We start from the raw sequence: 22,730 nt of genomic DNA on the forward strand, positions 1-22,730 counted from the left end.
GCACCGACGTTGTAAAGCTCGTTTTGGACATGACAACTTGTACTTCTCATTGTTGCATCAGATCCACCTGTAGAGGGAGAATCTGTGTTTTTTTCAAGGCTCCAAATTATAGCATTTGTACTAGAAGTATTATTTTATAACAACATTCCCTCTATTTTCTTTAAAAACCATAATAAATGATTTTTAGATGGTCCATTCATTTTTGTAGATTGAAAGTGTGATATAAATTCAAATACTCTTAATTCAAAAACAAGACTGTAAAAGACAAATTTAACTACTTAGTTCAATATCTCAAGCCATATATGACTGCCAGTTTTTATTTCTGCTTTTATGAAGGGAGGAAGATGAATGATGAATCTTATGAAGATTTATTCATTCTCTCAATGAATTCCAAGACAGTACAGGATTAGATAATCAGTAACTATTTAACTGTTTTACTATGATTCTAACACTTCTATTTCAGAATTTTACTGTTTATTAATTCAAAAAAATTTATTAGTAAAGAAGGTCAAAATCAAATCACCTTTGTAGAAGATTGTACTTACTTGGGGTTATGATTTTAGATCACAAGGTACCTAACTTCTCGAGGCTTCCCCTTTCATTGTCTTTTTATAAAGTAGTGAAATTTAATTTGATAAACAATTAAAATTTTCAAATAAGAGCACCATCTCCTTTGGCTGCACCATGCTCAAAGGACCTGAATAAGTGAACATCACCACACAACAAGCAAAACCACCTGCTAAATCACTATTAGGCCCATCAATGAGAAGAAGCAGAGTCATATCTCCAACTCAAAAGGAAACTGGTGATGCTACACAGCAGTATTTCCCAATGGGTCACTTACAAAGACAGGACCAAGGCACAATGACATAGCTGAAGCACTGTTCTGGCTTTATGGTTTGCATGCAGAAGGCGTACAATACTTACATATTCCAATGTGGCAAGTGAAAGACCTTTTCTTTTTTTCCTTTTTTTTCTTTTTTTTAAAGCAAAGACCTTTGGCAAGATTTTTAAGATTTTCTTTTTAACCTTGATATATTTTATAATTATCCTCCTCTCCTCTTCAAGAAATACTACAATGTAAGCAAAAATGTCCTCCACAAACAGTCCAATGGAGATCTTAAACATCCATAAGGTTATTTATTTTATTTTATTTTTTTGTCAGTCATCAGGGCTCACCTCTGGGCCTAGGCGTCATCCCTCAGTTCTTCAGCTCAAGGCTAGCGCCCTACCACTTGAGCCACAGTGCCACTTCCAGCTTTTTCTGCTTATGTGGTGCTGAGGAATGGAACCCATGGCTTCGTGCATGTGAGGCAAGCACTCTACCGCTGAGCCACCTTCCCAGCCCCAATAAGGTTATTTTTTAAGGAGACTTTACAAATAATGGCCACAGTAAGAGTAATATTTTACTTTGATGTGATTATAAAGTTGTGACTTCTGTGATATGTTATAGTATGCTAAGGTAATGATTCTCTTACTGGTCAGCCTGATGACCCAATATTGTCACTTTGACCTTACACTAACCTTGTTAGCACTGTGAAAAAAGTCATTTGCCTTTGTTAAACAAGTTTTCCTTTCCATCATGAGTTGACCAAACTCTTCCTGAAGCCGATTCAGTTTCTGGTTAGAGAACTGTAGGTGATCTTTCTCTGCAGAGTCCTTTGACAGCATAATCCCCAGTGCCTCGCTCTTTAGCTTCTCTACAACAGAATTCCATTCCTGCAAGAGAGGCATTCTCCTTAGTTTTTGCCCACATCTGGGTGTTTGTGTCATCCCAACATTCATGTGCTGAAACCCAGTCAATAAGGAGATAGCATTAGGAGGGGCTTTTAGGTGCTGAGGGTACAGCTTTCAAGAATAAGATTGGTGCCTTGCTGAAAGAGGCCAAAGAGAGCTCTAACTGTCCCTCTACGATGTGAGGATACAGCGAGGACTTGTCAGTCTACTATTCACATGTGGGCCCTCACCACAATCCATCATGCTGCACAATGATCCTAGACATCCAGCCACAAGAACTGGGAGTAATTTCTATTGTTTATAAGCCATCCCACCTACGTTACTCATCAAAGCAGCTTGAATTAAAACACCCCCTTTGCACTGCTAAGATTCAGTGAAAATTTAGGTTAGTTGAATGTGTCAAAACTCTCTTATATGTTCAGATCATGAGAGTATAATAAATTCTGTAGCAAAATACAGAATGCAAGTTTGATGATGTCAACAGGTACTTACAATAGAAAAAAATAGGGAAAAGAGTCTAAAAACAGAAAAGGTAAGAGTAGAAAATGGCCCAGGAGATGACTTTAACACAAATTCATTCCATTTTTGTTACTTCTATCATAAAAATATTTAACATACAGACAATAGCATTTTCAAATCTCTAACCCATTTGCTCCTGTTTTTATTCATTTATATGCAAAGAAAGTATCCTTCCTCAAATTCATTCTTCCTGTCAAATGGTTATATGTGTACAAAAAAAGGAAAAGAAATAATGTACCGATTGCTGTTGTTTTTGTGTCTGCCCACACATGAGACTGAAATTAAGATCTTTTACTCATCACAAAATTAATACCTGTTATTGTGGAGTATTTTCTCCTTCCTGGCCCCAATTTTGTGTCATAACACTCTATTCTTAATGATGTATAAACATTTCAGGAAAGTAAAAGAGGTAGCTTTTCTACTTTATATAGCATAAAGATAAATAAAACAGCATATACAGAAGAAGGAATAAAAAAGTGGAGAAAACTAAACATTAACATTTAATTAAATCTCTTCAGGGAAATTCAAGTTTATTACTAAAAGATTGAACTCAGATTTTATTTTCATAAAATATTGATTATCTTTAACATGGTTATCTTGTTAGCAAATTATTCGGTAGCCATTTCAGTTGAGTTTAATAGTAAGCCCAGGTTATGTCTCAAAGCATGGGAAATTTAGCACCAGATTTCCAAAATCTCAGTCTTGATTCTGTCCTGGCTTGTTCCTCCAGTGCAAAATGTGTTTTGAATAAAGCACATTTGTGATGTTATGCTATATGAAATAAGTGTAATTTTAATGCAGCTTATCATTTCTGTTTCTATGAATTTCATAAGACATACTAATTCCTAGGTACCTGGCACTATGGTAGTAGGATGTCTTGTGGAATATAATGAAAAATAAAATGCAATATCCAATTTTTTGGGGGGGGCAGTTTGGGGGCTTGAACTCCTGGCCTGGGCTCTGTCCCTAAGTTTAAGGATATCATTCTAACACTTGAACCACAGTGCCACATCCTGCTTTTTCTGAGTGGTATATTGGAGATAAGAGTCTCATAGACTTTCCTGACTGTGTCGGCTTTGAACCACAATCCTCAGATTTCAGCCTCCTGAGTAGCTAGGATTACTGGTGCGAGCACCAGTGCCTGGTTTGTAATCTCCCCGTTTTCTTTCCTGTCCTTTTTTCTTTTTCTTTTTTTTTTTTTTTTTGAGTTGTGGAGCTTGAACTCTGAGCCTCGGTGCTGTCCCTTAGATCTTCAGCTGAAGGCTAGTGCTACAGCGCCACCTCCAGTTTTCAGGTGGTAATTGGAGATAAAAGTCTCAGGGACTTTCCTGCCGGGGCTGGCTTTGAACCATGCTGCTTAGATCTCAGCCTCCTGAGTAGCTAGGATTACAGGCGTGAGCCACTGGCACCCAGCTGTAATATCCATCTTTAACAATTCATAAACTACTATTTTACATAACTTTCCTACATATTCACATTATAAAATTTACTAAATACATACACACACGAAGCCGGGCACCTGTGGCCTGTAATCTTAGCTACTCAGGAGGCTGAGATCTGAGGATCATGGTTCAAAGCCAGTCCAGGCAGAAAAGTCTGTGAGACTCTTATCTCCAATAAACCACTAGAAAACCAGAAGCGGTGCTGTGGCTCAAGTGGTAGAGCACTTACCTTGAGCTGAACAGCTCAGGGACAGCGCCCAAGCCCTGAGTTCAAGCCCCATGATTGACAACAAAAAAAGGCAAACACACACACACACACACACACACACACAATACAGAAATATTTTAAATAGTAATGGGTAGTAAATGTAGAAATTGTGCATGTTATTTTGTGGTGTCTGTAGAACCTGTTCTAGTATTTGTGCAATAGAAAAACATATATATACATATATACATACATACATGTACATATATATACACAGACACACAGACACACACACACACACACACACACATATATATATATATATATACCTGTCCTAGAGCTTGAACTCATGGCCTAAGCATGTCCCCAAGCTCTTTTGCTCAGTGCCAGTGCTCTACCACTGAAGTTACAGGTTCACCTCTGACTTTTTGCTGGTTAATTGAAGATGAGATTGTCATGGACTTCCATGCCTGAGTTTGCTTCAAATCACAATCCTCATATTTCAGCTTCATGATTAGGATTATGGATGTGAATCTCTGGCACCCACAAAGAAAAATATTTTGACCAGGGCAAGAGTAAGAAAGGTGGAATGAAGGACTGGCAATTTTTTGGAAGACTTCTTATAAAATTGAGGGTGGTAACTATAATCATAAAAATTCTTTAGGTTTGATGCCATGTTTCCTAGTATTTACAAAGGCTCAGACATAGGTTACTCAAGATTATATACCAAATGAGGGACTCTGCCAGGACTAAGTAAAAGTTCTGTTTATCAGGGTATTGAGGATAAAGATTCCCAAACCTCCAAATGTCTCTATGGGTGCCAAGTAATACTTAAAGACTAGATATGGGCTATATGACTTCTCAAGATACTTTCTTTTTGATCAGTTATGGGGCTTGAACAGGGACAGTGCCTGGGCACTGTCCCTGAGCTCTTCAGCTCAAGGCTAGCACTCTACACTGTTAAGCCACAGTGCCACTTCTGGTTTTCTGGTGGTTAATTGGAGACAAGCATCTCATGGACTCTCCTGCCCAGGCTGGCTTTGAACTGCTATCCTTAGATCTCAGCCACTTGAGTAGCTAGGATTACAGGTGTGAGCCAGCAGCACCTGGCTGTGATCCTTCATTTTTATAAGAGCTTTGTTTCTCCACTTAAGGAAAACTCATATATATGAGTACATATATGTACATATATATATGTATATGTACATATATATACATATATGTGCCATAACATTCTTTTTCAAGTACTAAGAATATCCCTCCCACTTAAAAACCATTATTTTAACCTATTGGGAAGGAGTAAATACTTTTAAATTAGTACAACTTCTGGCACCCATAGTAAACCCTCAGTAAATATTATTCTTACTTTTCTTCCCAGAAGTTTTGATCATGGTTCATGAGCACCACAAAATTTGTTCTTCATATATGTCTATTCCTTTTCTCCCCATTCTCAACTAATGGCAGTAAAAATTTCCCCCAAATGTTGACCAGGGTTATAAAGCAAACCAAGTAGAACTAATTTCTTTCCCTAGTTCTTTGTGGAGTCTAATGTGTTGAGACTCTTCCTGGAGGGAAACATGTGTGAAATATTTTAGACAAATTTTTTTTTTTACAAAGAAACCATTTGTTTGCTAATGCGTGTCAGCCCCGAAATCTTTTACTGGTTCACCTGTCAACCCAATTCCTTCTATTTCTTCCCAGTTTTGTTTTTTCCTATACCTGTAGCTACTCAATTTGTTAATATTTTCCTCTTATACAACCCCTTTTCTTTTTTTGTCTATTAAGATCTGGGGTCATTAAACATCAGTGATCTCAAGATAAGTTTGCTTAATTCAGGAAGATACAGAATGAAAGAGGTAATTATTTTTAAAAATCAGCTCTAGGGCTAGAGGTGTGGCTCATGTGGGAGAATACCTGCCTAGCTAGTATAAAATCTTGGGTTCAAATCCTAGTACTACCAAAAGAAAAAAATCAGCATTGACCCAAACCTTTTTTGTTCCTCATTGGATGAGCTATATGACAAATATGAAAAACGCCAGCGACTACCTAGAATATTGTGGGGAAGAAAAAGGCAGAAGAAATTAGGATATGGAAAAAATGGTTTGTAACCTTAATATGCTCAGTCAGTCAACATTATATTTTAGGATCCTGTCTGAACCCTCTATAAAGTTTGATAAGGGTTAGCAGTCTTCCTATGATAGCACTGTGCTAAAGGTTTCACATGTATTATCGCATTTAAGCATCATTACTCCCCCTTACAAGGTAGGAATGACTATTATCCACAGACCACTAATGGAGTAACTAGGACTCAGAAAAACTATGAATTTGCCTAGGGTCTCAGTACTATAAGCGAAAGTGCCAAAGTCCTAGCTCAAGTAGTTTGACCTTACAGTCTATTCTTTTGATTCAGGGTCTAGTTCTTCACAGAGGGTCATAGATTTTCTTTTTTTTGGCGGGGGTGGGGAGGGCATAGAAGGATTTACCATATTCATTTGGAATTGCATAGTTAGATTTCCATAGGGTCCTTATATAACCTTGATTATCATAAAAGTCTTACATGACCCTGTGATCTTTTTAATTTTAAATCAGAAGCATAATTCAAAATAAATGCATTGCAATTATAATTGAACATTTTCAGCCTAAATTCAGGTTTGATTTTGCTTAGCAACTGAACAAACTAATAAAGCTCTTTTCTATAAATAAGAAGTGAAATAGAAATACCTGTTCCTTCAGTGTTCACAAATCTGCCTTTAATATAAATTTCATAAAAGGGAAAGAGACTTTTTTGGCATGAAGCCAAGTCTTTGCAAACCCAGCCTAACTTAATGGTGTAAAATAGGTGATATGACCTTCCAAAGAAAGTGCAAAGGACCATTTTGTGAATCTTACTTAAAAAAAATCCTTCATCTCTAGTTTTCTTAATGACATTTTCACATGAGCTCTCTAGGTATTAAGTGAAAGTGGATGCATTCAACATTTCTGTGCAATCTTCTCAGAAAATTGGTTCTGTTTTCTTTGGGCAATCTGTAGGCAGTTTCTGCTGTATATCTACACCATTCTGATGATGTATTTTCCAAGTCCTTTTTCTTAGGGGACACTTTATTTTTCAGATAAAACTTCTAGAGTCATCTGAATCCATCACACTATATAAAAGAATTGAGTTGTCATCCTTGTCAAGGCCGGAGAAACCCAATGGAGAAAATCTTAGTTTGTCTTCTGTAAGCCATTCCTGTTGCCTGCTAAGTGTTAAACTTCTAACAGGGCTTCAGTCACTGCAATAAAACATTTCCAGTATGTGTCCCACCAGCAGAAAGCTGAAGCCTGTCATTTTCTTGGCCCTCCAATTTGATGGAGATGCCCACATATCTGTGACCCAATAAAGACGTATGGCATTGTGCATTCCTGGACTCAGGGTGTCTCTGTGGGTCATTCCATTATTTTCATTTATCACTCTCAGTAGTTACCCTTTTAAACTGTACCTTTCAGTGTTCCATTTGCTGTAGAAATTGAGCTTCTCTTTGCTCCCTTGATTGAAAGGGTACTTTTAAGAGGATTAGTGTTGATAGAAAAGAAACAAAAAGATTGTGGGGTTTTTTTTGGGGGGGGGGAGAGTATAGGTTAGCTTTTCAAATGAATTTGTGGATTGACATAAAAAAGGTATCTAGTAAGTAGTTTCCAAAGTAATAATGTTATTTACTCCAGTTTGAAAAGGAAAACATAATCAAAACAGAATGTTTAGTAGGATTTTCTTCACACAGTTACTTCTCTGTAGATGAAGGGATTAATGATCTAACGCTGTGTGATAAATTGGCATTCTAAGCTTGATTTGAAAATGTCATTTTTAAGGGGAAGAGGAGGAGCAAGGAGTGATGGGAAGTCATTTGTAGTAATTAATATGGAATATGAATGCTACTGGTCATCATCAGATGCAGCCTAAGCATGTGTAGATTTCACGTATGCTCCCCAAGCATGACTGATTCCACGGCCACCCCATTAGACATAGCCCATTTCTTGTTCAATTCCAAATCTACAGTCCCATTTGGTTCAGCACCAGGAGAATTAACTCATTGACACGAAAATCAAAGAATTTTACATGATTGCATTAGCAGATGGTACAAACAAAATAAACCTGGTAATTTTAATCAGGGAATATTTAAAAGTCTGTCTTGAGCAGCACTGTTTTTTTTTTTAAGAAAAACAAACTGTTTGTGCTTCTGAAGAGTAGCACTGAGTCCTTGAAAAGCTGGCAAGTTGGACAGTAGCTTCTTTTCCTTGTGCTCCATCACCGGCATCTCTATGTGGACCTATACAGGTACACGTGTCATCTTAGATGGAAGCATCTCTTCCACATGCCAACATGTGCGAATTTCAATGCCCACAGATCCAATGACCTATGCCTACACTTGTGATAGATTGCAGCAAAAGCACTGACTACAAATAGAACTGATTTTGAATCTCACCTTGAGATGAAAGAAATACTCTCTTTAGACTTAAGATAAAGAATCATAGCTACTGACTCAGAGAGAGTTTGGGGAAAAGAGCAGAGACCTAGACATAGGATGCTGTTTATACCCAGCTTGCTGAGTAGCCGCAGGCAGAACATTTGCTTTTTTGAGCTCAACTTTTTCTGTAGTACAAGGGGAGTAGACACCACTTGGAGACTTCTGTCCTTCCTAGTGACTCATTTGTGAATGCAATGATTTATGGAACAGCACTAATGGGCTATGCTTCAAATTCCTGGATTTTAAGCCTTCCAAAAATTTAGACTATTAGTCATATTATTCATAAAGTTATTCATAAATTACCTGGACAAGGACTGATAGTCCTATAATAGAAGCAATTTCTAAATTAGTTGTGGCCTTATTTTTTCTTCTTGCTACATGGAGGAGGGACATGACTTGGAAGTTTCTTGTTTGCTTTATTCTTCTCAGTCTTTGGCCACTGAGTGGAGCCCACAGTTCAACTATAGTCCAAGTTTATATTAACATCCTCAAAAGACTTACTTTTTCATATTTTTTAGAGAAAATGCTGGAGATATCTTTAAGATACTAACATAATTCACCTGTAGGGCAAATTATAAAGTAGTGATGGTCACTTTTTATAGAGATTTTCTTATATTAAATGGATAAATACAAGAGAGGTTGTGCTTATGTTTTATCCATAATCAGCTTCAGACACAGGTTAAAATAATGGTCTTAAATCTCACTACTATTTCCTGGATCACCCCTTTTACCACTGAATCATGATTTTTCTTGGTAGGATGGAAAATATTTTTTTTTCAAAAAGATGAAGCATTTTATTTGCAACATATGACTTGTTCCCATAAAGGGAGGATGCATTGTATAGTCATAATAGCTCTAGTTTCAGTAAAATTAGCTTTTCAAGAACCAAATTTTCAAAATTCTACTGCCTTGCTGATTTCTAATCTAAAATCTAAAATGTAATATTAGTTTTATAAATTTAGTAAGATTTGAAGTAGGCTGTAGAGATACAATGACAAAATCCTTGCCTATAACTCCTGGAAGAATTCATATACCAACCCATCATGAGGGTTTTTTTATTTGTTTTTGTTTTGTTTTGTTTTGATGATACTGAGCTTTTAATTCAGGGCTTATGTCTTGCTTTTTTTGTTGTTGTTGTTTTGTTTTGGACAAGGGTTCTATCACTCCAGTGAAGCCTCTTGTCCTCCAGAGTCTCACTTGCTGGGAGGCAGGCTTAGAGTAGATTCATTCTACCTGTAGTGTCCTGCATTGCTGGGATGCTATTTACCACCACGCTCAGCTATTGGTTGATATAGAGCTGGGCCTAGCCAGTAATCCCCAATGCTCCCAACCTTTTCCTCACAAGCATCTGGGAAGACTAGTGTAATTGTCCCTGTCCCACTGTGAGTTTAAAACAGCATTATCATATAAGGAAGAAACTAAAATACTTCTTACTTTATGCTTTGTTAAATGCTACCAACTCAGATAAAATACCACGGATTTAAAAGAAAGAATATGTTATGTACTTGGTCTTTAATATAGAAGAAAACTTTCTAATGATCTTTTTAGAAGACCAAACTTCTGTCTTCTAACAAAATCAAGTTGACTAGAATATTTTCATCTCATCTCCCTTTTGTAGGCTCTGGTTTTAACATATCACTAAATTCTATATTCAATAATGTGCAAAGAAGGGGCTGGGAAGGTGGCTCAGTGGTAGAGTGCTTGCCTTGCATGCGTGAGGCCCTGGGTTCAATTCCTCAGCGCCACATAAGCAAAAAGAAAAAAGCCGGAAGTGGCGCTGTGGCCCAAGTGGTAGAGCACTGGCCTTGAGCTGAAGAGCTGAGGAACAGCGCCCAGGCCCAGAGTTCAGGCCCCACGACCGGACCCAAATAATAATAATAATAATAATATGCAAAGAAGCAGTAAGTGATACTAGGTTGGGCATTTTACAAGTCACTTACACTGAATATGCATTCTTTAGCACCATTTCAGGACAACTAATACAAAAGAGATTGACATGAGCTCAAATGGAAAAAACAAACTTACTTTTAAGCAAAGTACAATCTCTTCTGAAGTGGAGAATCTGAGAAGCCCTGTTACAGGACTTTAAACAGGGACAGACTTCAAAGGGGAGACTGGGCAGAAGGATGGAGCTACCCATAAAGTAGATGAGCCAGCAAGGATATAGAACATGAATCTGAATCATAAGGAAAATGGAGCTGATCTAGTAGGAGTAATTAAGAAGCATTTCCTGTAAGTAGAGATGTCTGAACCGAAGCTTAAAACCAATGGGCATATGTTATCTCGACAAACGGGCTGAAAGTGGGTTAAAGAGTGAAGAGTAACTGAGAAAGGAGGATTAGGAGAATCACTGAGGGTTAATTCTGGTCTAGAAATAGGGGACACTTGGATGGACATGTTAAATTCTAACACCTTTGTACAACATTTTGAAGTTCAGAAATTTAACTAAACATATAAAGAAGAGACACAAGGCAAAGGAAGTGGGAAAGGAGGAACCAGAATCCTGGAGACAAGAAGTTAATGGAGAAATGAATGTCCAGTTTGCATACTTAAGAAGCTTTGAGGTTAGTTGTAGCCTGACTGAGAGTCTGATAATGTTAAAAGAGCAGGAAGGGCTAGTTGTCATAGGAATAGCCGGTGATAAATAATGGAACGTATTCTTCATATCAGATGAATATATTTTAAATGTAGTCAATTCAGTTATGCTAATTGTGCCATCATCTTACAGACTGAAGAAGAAACAAGGAAAAGGATGATTCATTTTTCACAATACACCTCCTGGTCCAGGTTGGACAGCAGCAAGGAGCCAGGCCAGGAAGGAAAAGAGAAAGGAGACTGTTGAGGGCAGCAGTCTGGGGTGAGGCCATGAAAGAAAGTGTGGAGGCTGAAGGACTAGGAAGATGAAGGTACTGAAAATAAAGGCCTTTCGAGTAATGTGGAGGGAACCTGAGGCCAGGGTGTTGAGTAAGTCACTCACTGGGTGGTGGAGGTGCACAGGAAGGTTGTAGTGATTTGAGGCATGATGGTGTTAGGGCATAGGAGGCAGTTTTGCTGTCATTATTATGAGAAAAATAGCACTATGCATTGTGTGTTACGTGTAACTATCAGTAGCCATAATTTATGGAGTTTTATTCAGGCTGACAAATGACTAAAAAAGGAAGAGAAGGAGAAGAGGGAGGAAAAGGAGGAAGAAGAGGAGGAGGAATAAGAAGAAACTAAAAGGTCAAAACTAAAGACAAACAAAAAAAACCCACTTTTTTCCTAGGCACTTACACATAATGAACTGGTGAAGATTCCTAAGGAAAAAAATGATATCAGGTCGCTTTTAACCTAGTGATTGCAGACTATAATATTCTCTGTTTTCAGAACTCATTCTTTTCCAAAATGGCCATAAATATTTCTGATGACTTTTTAAATTCAAATTTCCCTTAGAAATTAAAGCATATGGTTCACTAAACTCTAAATTAGCCAGAAGTTAAGACAAGAATGGGGTTACCAACTGAAAAAAATCCCATCATTTGTGGATTTTCCCAAAGCTCACAAGCAAATTCAAAACTATTTATACATATTTTGGCAGTTAGAAATGAAATTGTTTCTAATTTATGTTCTGTGAAAAATGGCATCTGCTTTTAATTGGGAAGTTCATTTAAAATTCAGACAAGTGAAACAAATGATCAACTGGAATAGAGGCATAGGAACTAAAATGCAGCAATGCAGTATCTGCTTGAAGAACTTGGCTAATTTCTGCCTTGGGACATTTCAGATTCAGACCTCACCTTATTTTTTTTCCAAAGAGATAAAACATTATAAAAGAAGCACATTCTGTTTTATTTTATAGATTTTTCTTTCTATTCATCCATAGTGTGTTGCTCTATTACTGGGGGAAAAACATGTTTGGTGGTGATTTTTTATTTACCTTTCTTTGGCAAAGGACTTTGTGGATGCAATAGAATAGTGAGTTGAATAGAATAGTGAGCTTCTTTATTAAGGTTAATATGTACAGTAATGAGGAAAAACATTCAATTATGCTTGTAAAATACTTAGAAGACATTTGGGTAACCTGAAAACTATGGTTATAAGAATTATGGATCATTCTCTACACTTCCTGAATGAGCTAAGAGACTCACAAGTAATCCTATTTTTACTGACTCTTTTATCTACTTGTTACTTCTAAGGAATATTGGTGCTTTAGAAATGAACGATCACAAAATGCTTAAATATTTATGTTCTGATCTTTAGTTGGGTCTAGGAACCAATATAAACAACCAAGAGAAAAATAAAGCTCTAAGCTTGGACAATGATGTCCACATCTTAAGAGACATGAAGATTTACTTAGAATTACATCTTCTGAGTTCTAATAATGACCCTGGATTGTGATTCTACTCCTGTTTTCTCTTCAATTCTGTAGTTCTTTCCTTCATAACTTTGCCCTTCCAGGTGTGTGCAGAGCCCAGTGGTATTAAAATCAAATAGAAGTTATCAAAACATTCAATTATGGGGCCCTACCTCTAAAGTCTGAGGTAGCAAAGTTTTTATCTTAAATCTCCACTTTACAAGTACATTATAGTTTGAGAATGTCTAGTCTAAAATATACTACAGGAATAACTCTTTATAACTATAACTATACAAATAAATGATCAAAGAACAACAAGGGGGAAATTTTCACATAATATGACTTCATATGTAAAAATCCCAGCAGAATACTCAAAATAATCTATCAGATTCAGTAAGTTAGAGTTTTAGAATATTAATTAGGCAGTAACAAAAAAAATCACTTGTATTTCTATAAACAACAGCAAATAATCTGAAAAAGGAAACAAAGAAATGATTTTACTTATAGTAACATCAAAATATACTTAAAACTGAATTTAATTTACCCAAAAGATTACAAACCAGGATAAAGTAGAGCCTCGAGCACAAACCATATTCATTGCACTACTATTTGCCATAGCCAAGGTATGAAATCAGACTAGATGCCCCTACATGGACAAATGGATCAAGAAAATACATAGTGGGATTTTAGTTATTCATTAGAAAGAATGATTTTGTACCATTTGTAAAGAAATGGAAAGACTTGGAAAAAATTATGTTAACTGACGTAAGTTAGGTCCAGAGAAACAAAAGATCCATGTTCTCCCTTATATGTGGAAGCTAGATTTAGCTTACAAACACATAAGTAAATGCATGGATGGTATGCAAGTGTATACAAATGAATTAACATTTCAGTTTCAATTAACATTTCCAATTTAAGGGAGAATTCAAATAGTGTAATTCCTTAGAAACCCAAAATCAAAGTTTAGAAAAATGAAATAACAGGAATCAGGTACTCAAAATGGGTGGGATCAATGAGAAAAGGGTAGACTAATGAAGAAGAGAAGAGGGGTAAATGCAGACAAGAATGCAATAAATATCCTACAAAATTAAGAAGAGTGAAGGAAAGGGTGGTTAGGAGAGGAATGGGTGAAAATGTTGAAAGATTAATCAAGATAAATTGTATTTATAAACTGTTTTGTTAAATGGCAAAATTTTAAAATTAAAAAAATTAAGCAAAGAGTGCAAGATTAGTGTACCAAAACTTAGAAATAGTTGCTGGCAAAAATGAAAAACTTTTGGAAAAATATTCTGTGATTATGGCTTGAAGAAGTTTCCAATGTTAAGTTGGCAATACTTATCAAACACAGGAAGCAAAACATCCTAAGTTTTCTCTCCTATGTAGAATCTAGATTTAGAAAAACAAACAACTAATGAGATGAAAATAAAAGGGAGATTATTTTGGAAGAGAAAGGAGATCAACATGAGAGGGAAAAGTAATAGGGGAGTAACTATGACCAAAGAACCTTATATTGATGGATGAAAGTTATGTTATTTTATGTAATTAATATAAGTGAGAAAAAGAAAGTAGAAACAAAAGGACAGCAATACTCCTGAAAGTCATATGGATTGGTTGTATGGATGCTAATTATGTATTTGAATTAGTCAAACTTGCAGGCAATTTCACTTTAGCTCATTTTCTCACTTTTTTTTTCCAATCCTGGGGCTTGAACTCAGGGCTTGGGCACTGTCCCTGAGCTTCTTTTGCTCAGTGAGCCACAGCATCACTTCCAGCTTTGTCTGTTTATGTGGTACTTGAAGAACTGAACCCAGGGCTTCATGCCTGCTAGGAAAACACTGTTCCACTAAGCCATATTCCCAGCCTAGTTTTCTCATATTACTAAATAGTTTGTAACTTTAAACTTGATTAGTCTTTCCCATTGGATAAACACTACAAAGACCTAAGCACTAGTATTTTTAAAGATGTTTGAGTAATATTATTTGAACAAACTAGAAGCTAAGATCACAAATCCAATTTAAGAAACTACTCAGCAATAACTGGAAAATAGTTTCAATGACTTGGAAAATCAGATTAGATGCTGAACCATGGAAGAGGGTTTTAATCTTGAAGCTGAGGGGTGTGAAGACTGTTACATTAAATTATTGAAGATGATGGTACTATATACCACTTTCAGGTTGCTTCACACTCAGAACTTCAGGGTTATTGTTTATTGTTCATTATTGTCAATTGAATGACTTTATATTCAATATGTATCATCTGTGAAAACAGGAATGTATATGAAATTCATGGGAAAGACCTGAGTGCCTCTTCGCCTTTAGTGTGAATGCAAATCTTTTTGGAGAAAATCTTTTTGTTAAAATACAAAACCTGATTCTACAGGTTTGATGAAAGGATCAACAAGTCTAACAAGATATGTGGCTGCTACTGGCAGAATGACACCTTGAATAAAAAGGCTGTAAGTTCTCTTTTAAGTCTTGAAGATGAAGATTAATAACTTTCATCTCAAAAGAAATCATGTTCTATTTCAAAAGTCACTCCCATTCAAAATGTAATAGTTTCCAAAGTGGCTTTCCTGTCTCTCACTCTTTTTTATCACTATCATTCACAGTATTTTCAGAGCAATCTAAAATGTAAATCAATTTAAGCTACAGTTAAGATGGTACATGCCTCAAGGCCCATTAAATCTCAGACTCCAGGCTGACAATGGCCTGGTATATATGTGAATGAGTGGGGAGAGATAATGTAGAAGGATGGAACTTGTGGAAAAATTGCAGTATGCAATGTAGGAATAGGAAACAGCTATCATTGGGCTCTAGCTGTGAGTTATTACAACATTCTGGAAAAATGAGCCTGATAACATTAGATATTCCAGATTTGTAGGTGAGCAGGAAATCTGGATTTCTTTTTTTTTTTTGTCAGTCATGGGGCCTGAACTGTGGGCCTGGGCGCTGTCCCTCAGCAATTCAGCTGTAGACTAGCGCTCTACCACTTGAGCCTCAGCCCCACTTCCAGCTTTTTCTGCTTATGTCATGCTGAGGAATCAAACCCAGGGCCTCATGCATGCAAGGCAAGCAATCTACCACTGAGCCACCTTCCCAGCCATGGATTCCACTTTTTAATGTAAACTCCAATGATTTGAGATCTATTTTTCTTTGTAAGCCCAATGTCCTCCACAAATTCCCTGGACTCCTGAAGAAGGGGATGCAGATGTTCAGCTTTTTGATACTCCCTAGGTAATTAGTATGTGGTCAGAGATGAAAGGAATTAATCCAAACATCCACCATGCACCAATCACACAGGGCCTAAAGAACCCAGCAGTGAAGCCTTAGAAGTCTGGAAGGAAGTTCTTCTAAGAACATGATTTTTGATGTGTAACAGAAATAGTCAAGTCTTCACATAGAAGATACTGTACTGATAAAGTATGTTGTTTGCATATTGTTTAATACATCATACTATTAATCCTAAATTCCAAAGGTTGAATTTAAGTATTCACATATTAAGATGACTGAAGATGTAATCCATGGATGGTTTATAATTTTCTATGCTTGTTACTTCTTTATCTGTTATATACATGAAAGCGAAAAATCACTTGTATTTAGTAATAAAGATATAGTTTAAAATGATTATAGTCAAACTTTATATTGAAAATCCTTTAATCCAATTATTTTAATACCAGCAGAATAGGCACATATTTTTGAGAGCTCTGCAAGCTGCTGTATTTCTTATTTTGAAGAAATTATTTTATTCCAGCAGGAAATGATAGAGACAAGTTTGACGTTATGTAGGAAGTACTGATAAATAGACAGATGCTGAGGCACACTGACCAGAACCCAGTGTGGATTTGTTGTGGGACACCTACATTCTGTGAGTCATTAGTTACAGGAATCAATACTGTTTCTCATTTTGGTGCCTTATTTCTATGAAATACTCTTTGTCAGAGACATTCTAATCTTCCTCTCAGTCCACACATAAAGTCCAAAACGCAATTTCTGCTTTCTCCTTTCAGAATATATGAAATTGGATTCCTTCTTCAAAAAAGAAGGAAATAAGATTGTTGAAAAAGCACTGGTGAGAACTATTGGAAAGTTGACCTTAGAGATGTAGAAGGGAAGGAGGGCTAGGGAGAGGTAAGTGCTTTCACAGTATCTTCTCCTTGAATTTTCAAGGTTTCTTCTTAATGGTGAAAAGAGCAAAGCTTGAGAGGTCAAGTGCACTCAGTTATAACTGTGAGTGACACAGCAGGATTTAAACCTATTTTTCCACATTGATATATCCTGTTATATAGTGCCTGGTACTTCACCACTACCAGAATATATTTTATTTAAGAATAAGAACTATGGCCCTTTTTACATAATACTCTTCCTTTCTCTATCCTATGTTTCAGGAAAACCTGAGATTAAGAAAAGTTGCTAAGGAAAATGTCAAGCAGTAAAGGTTGTTAGGTTCCCTCATACTCCTAACCTGTAAAGACAGCTGACTTTATAGTCAGCTGACCTGTGAAATTATATCAGGCCTGAGGTTAGATCACTTGATGCTTGGCTTGATGCTTTACTGTCATTGTGCTGAAAATCTCAGTAATTTATTATAGAAATGCTTCTATATTTTCATTTGCATTTGTCCAAAAATTGGACAAGGAGTTCTGTAATAAGCAACAAAGAAAGAGCTAGGCTTATGAATTACAGAATCTTCAGTTTGGGAACAAAGAATGTTGGGTCTCAGAATTGAGGCATGTGATTAACTGGGAAAGATTAGCTGCCATAGGTAGGATAGATGCTGGGGAGAACTTCTTATATTTGATGCTTTACCTTCCCATTTGACTGGTCATTATTTGATACTTTATAGAAAATAATAGAAAAGAAATAGATTTCTATTATTTATAATAGAAAATAGTATCTCCAGTAACAGCCTGAGAGGAGTACAATATCAGAATAGCACTGGAATCTTTCCAGGTAGATATTTAATATGAGTAACCACTGTTATTTGATTCTTAGTGTATCTGCTCAACTCTCCACCACATAAGCCGGGTAGAATCCAAGTCTCACAAGAGGTCGTCCAAAGGGTACACTCTTTTATATATGTTAACCTAGGACAAGACCAGATTAGCTGAGTCCTAACTTAACAACATATATGCTCTACACACCATTCCCTCAGACCGCCAAAAGGCACAGATAGAATACTGGCTTTCACACACCCCCATACCTTACTAGTAAAAACAGCCTTTAATTCCTAGAGAAAAGCTATCATTGGGAAAAAACAATATCTGATGAGTACAAGCAACACAGTAATAAAACCTAAATCAAAGAGACTAAAATTAACAACGTACTGAACAGACTGAAAACTTAAGATAAAGTATACTTTAACAAAATAAGGAAATGAATTAGGTAGGTGAGACAGGAAAAATGTAGGAAGAATCAATGCCAGACATTCAGCATAACATATATAATCGCTAAAGTGAAAAACTTGGACAGGAGAGCTGAATAGCAGAAGCGTAGTAGAAAGAAGAGTGAAGCAGATCAGTGATCAGGAAAGGTAAAGGCATGTGGGTGTAGGTAAGAATTATGGGATTCAACAGTAGAGTTACATTCTAGAACATTCTAGAGTTACCATAATGAAAACACAAAGACCTATGCAAACAGTATTATGGGATGTAATGAAATAAAATCTCTAACTTACTAGCTTTGGGCAATTGAAAACATGTAACTTTATATACTTAGAAATAGGGATGTTTTTAAATACACATATTAAAGCCACTAAAGTGGGTAACTGAGAAAACTGGAATGTAAAAAGGATAAAGGGAAAATTAGCAAACCAAGATAGCAGCCAAGAAAAAGATTTATGATGAATTAAGTTATTTTTTTTAAGTCTACGCTGCATACAGTTTCTTTTCAAACATAGTGGAGAGATGCATGCATAGAAAGCTAAGTGATTATCTGAGGTCAGATAATCTCAAAGACAACCTCAAAGAAATAATAGAAAATGGATCTTCTTCCCAAAGAAAAGTACTTAATAAAGACATTAATCAAATTCCTTTTAATGCCAGACTCTGTTCAATCTCAATGAGTTAAGATGCTGTCTCTCCTTTTAAGCCATGGTATTATTCTCCCCAGCCAAGCTCTGCTCCTCTGAGACATCTCTGAGAAATCATTATCTTTTACATAGTCATTGTTTTACATACAAGCATAACTGATAGTGCAATATAACCCTCTCTCTTTTAATGAATCTGAAGGCTAAAGGGTACTTTGTGGTCATCTAAGCCCATCTGCCACTACCTCAGGAATATCTTCTGCCTCCCAAACTATGGAAGTACATGTATCTACCTACTATCTCTGAGACAATTCTCATTAATCTCCCTCAACTATGTTAATTATTACTGTGACATTAAACTCCTGTCATAAACAAACAGGTTTCATTATAACTTTCTTTACTCTACTTTCTGGGAAGAGCCCTTCTATCCAACCACTCATATTCCATCCATCTGCTCAAATTTTATCCTTCTTAAAAGCTGGGCCTACGTCACCCCAGCACAAAGCACCACTCTACTTTTCTGCATTCACAATGCCAGGACCTTCTTCTTAACCCCTATGATTCAGAGCTGCTCCCAACTTTGAATAACTAATTTGCCATGGATTATGCAGTATTCCAGACTGTTGCAAATCCTCTTTCTTGTAAACTCTTCTGTCAACAGCTTGTGTTTGAATATTGATGTCTATTTGACTGATCCAATTTGAATAACAGATTCATAGTTTTGTAATCTATAAAGATGGTATTAAGATGGAGACAGGCCAACTTTTTAGTATGGAAAATAAAAAAGAATGTTTCAGGGTCAGGTGTGATTGTACACAACTATAATCCTAGCTATTCTATGGGTAACAATAGAATGATCACAGTTCCAGGTCAGCCTGGGTATAAATTTCGTGAGAACTAACATAGAACAGGAATTCTCAACTAGTAAAGCTAACTCTTACCTTTAGAAAATAAGCTCAAGAATACTATAGAGAAACAAGGTTTTCTGTTTCCACACAAAATTTGGTCTTAAAACTACTTGAGTGCATAGGGAAATATTTATTTTTTTTCTGAATGAGGTCCTGAGAAGTTCAAATGCTAACTGGAAAGCATAGTCTACAACTTGATGGAGCTTATTGGGAATTAATATTCTTTAAAAAGTATTATTGAGATGTTAATATAATTCAACTTCTTTATATAACAGAATGTTTATTCATGAAATTTGAATTATATCCATATAATGGAATATTGTCCAGCTAAAAGTATTAGATTAATAGGGCAAGATTTTATAAAAAAACTTTTAAGTGGGAGAAGAAGTATCGCATATGCTATGTGTCTCTAGGTTTACATGTGGAACAAATGAAAAAGAACTTGTCAGTTGGTTAAAGATTCCATCTTTATTTTTCTTTAAAGCTTTGAAAGTGTCTGTGAATTACTTACTATAATAAAGATACTCTTTTTGCCAGTCCTGGGGCTTGAACTCAGGGCCTGGGCACTGTCTCTTTTTGCTCAAGACTATCACTCTACCACTTGAGCCACAGTTCCACTTCTGTTTTTTTCTGTTTATATGGTATGGCAGAATCAAACCCAAGGCTTTTACCACTAAGCCACATTCTCAGCCCAATAAACACATTTTTGGTAAACCTATTTCTACTCAACAATAAAAAGAAAAGCCAATTTCATTTTAAAAAAATGAATGAAAGACCTTAACAGCACATCAACAAAGTTGATATATAGGGTTCGTATACTGAAAAAGTACTCCACTTAATATGTCATCAAGGAAATATTAAACTAGCAACAACAGACCACACATACCTATTAGAATGGCCCAAATCCAAAACCGTGAAAATAAATGCTGGGAAGGATGGATCAATACAGAATCTCGTTTGTTACTGGCAGAAATGCAAAATGATGCAGCTATTATAGAAGAGTTGGCAATTTCTAAAAAAGCTAAGCATTTTCTTATACCAACCAGAAATTATACTCCTTGATTATTTTCAAGTGAAAAATCTATGTCCCCCACAAAAAAACCCAATCCTGTAAACGGATGTTTTCACAGCTCTATTCATCACTGCCAAAACTTGGAAGCAACCAAGATATCCTTCAGCAAGTGAATGGATACACTGTGTACAACCAGACAATGGAAAGTTATTCAGCACTAAACAGAAATCAATTAGCCAGCCATGAAAAGACATAGAAGAAACTTAAATGCCTATTACTGAGAAAAAAATCAATTTGAAAAGACTACATGTGATGTGATTCCAACAATATGACATTGGATGAAGACAAACAATGAAGACTGTAAATGGATTAGTTGTTTCCAGGAGTTAAGAGGAAAGAGGGGTACAGAGGAAAAGCACAGAGAATTTTATATGGCCATGAAATTACTCTGTGTACTACAATGGTAAATATATGTGCTTCAACATTTGCCCAAACCCATAGAATATACAGTATCAAGAGTAAAAACTGAGGGTCGGATGGGGGGTGGGGGGAGGATGGGATGGGAAGGGGAAACAAAGGAGGAGGCTACAGTGCTTGATAAGAAATGTACTCATTATCTTGCCCATGTAATTGTAACCCCTCTGTACAGTATTTTCACAATAAAAAAAAGAGTAAAGACTGATATAAACAGTGGGTTTGGGAGTGATAATGATATATAATTTAGTTCCATGAATTAAAACAAATGTTAAAATGTAGATATAATGTAGAATGTAGTTAACCAGGACACTGGGAGACAGGGAAGGGATGGAAGTAAATGAGAAATCTCTATAATTTCCTGTCAATGTTGCTGTGTAAGGTACTCTAAAAAAAGGAGGTCTATAATATTCCTTAGTATGCCTGACAGTTAAGGATAATGATAGAAAGAATATCCATATGCTTTTCTATTTGTGCATACCAGAAGCTCAATAACAGAAAGTATGCTCTACTAGAACCAAGATATATCTTAACTCCAGACCATCCTTTGGAACAAAAATCCATAGGACTGCCATGCATCATTGGTTCATGTCTGTAGTTCTAGCTACTCAGAACGCTGAGATCAGAGAATCTGGTTCAAAGAAAGAAAGGCGACAAAGCCTGTAAGACTCTTATATTCAATAAAACACCCAAAACCACAAGTGGAGCTATGGCTCAAGTTGCCTTAAGCAAAAAAGCTCAAGGACAGCACCCTTGTTCATAGTTCAAGCAATCTCCAGGACTGGCATTAAAAAAATCCCTAAAAATTCTTAATAACCCTAAGCTTTGTCCATGTTAATCCCAAAGTATGTCCAAATTTTGTGTAGATGCTGTTTTTTTCTATTATTTTAAAAGGACGTAGCTATGCTATGCAATTTGAGTTATTTCTTTTTTATTATTTATTTATTTTTATTGTGAAAATACCATACAGAGGGGCTACAATAACATGGGTAAGATAACGAGTACATTTCTTACCAAGCATTGTTGGTGCTCCTTTGTTTCCCCTTCCCATCCCTTCCCATCTTCCCTCCCCTCCCCCTTGAGTTATTTCTTTTATTTGAGGATTTTTTATTAAAAATTCATGGATAAAATTTGAGTTTGGGGCTGGGATGTAGCTCAGTGGCAAAAGGTTTGTCTAGAAAGTACAACATCCTGGGTTTGATCCCAAGTATCAAAAAAGAAAAAACAAAAATAAATTGAGTTTGACACACAAAGAATAGATTTTATATAACTCCAATGGGAAAAAATATTAACTTCCTAAATTGCCTTTTAAAAAAACTAAAAAACTTAAAGAACTTGAAAAAATTAGTGATCATTACTATATCAATAATCATTTGTAATTGTACCCTTTAACAGCCATTTAGATATTCAAGTCAAACTGTTCGAATACCTATAAGAAAGAATAGTACCTGATAAAGCAGAAACAAGAAACCCAAAGCCCTGAAGTATGTCAAGCTCGCAAGATAAGATTTAAGCCAAATGAATGCAATCTGCTGCCTCTCTCTCACCCCATCAACTCCAATTCTCCTCATTTT

General features: G+C 36.1%; 1 protein-coding gene across 1 annotated transcript in view; it reads right to left on the minus strand.

The window, feature by feature from the left end:
* Ccdc141 (coiled-coil domain containing 141) overlaps nt 1–22,730 on the minus strand; it is a 159,808-nt gene that overhangs the window by 71,610 nt on the left and 65,468 nt on the right. The window contains exon 8 of the mRNA XM_013028181.1: nt 1,525–1,719. Coding sequence (XP_012883635.1) covers nt 1,525–1,719 — 195 coding nt within the window. The remainder of the gene's footprint in view (nt 1–1,524; nt 1,720–22,730) is intronic.

The sequence above is a fragment of the Dipodomys ordii genome, unplaced genomic scaffold (genome assembly GCF_000151885.1).
Source record: "Dipodomys ordii isolate 6190 unplaced genomic scaffold, Dord_2.0 Scaffold5, whole genome shotgun sequence".
Taxonomy (NCBI): domain Eukaryota; kingdom Metazoa; phylum Chordata; class Mammalia; order Rodentia; family Heteromyidae; genus Dipodomys; species Dipodomys ordii.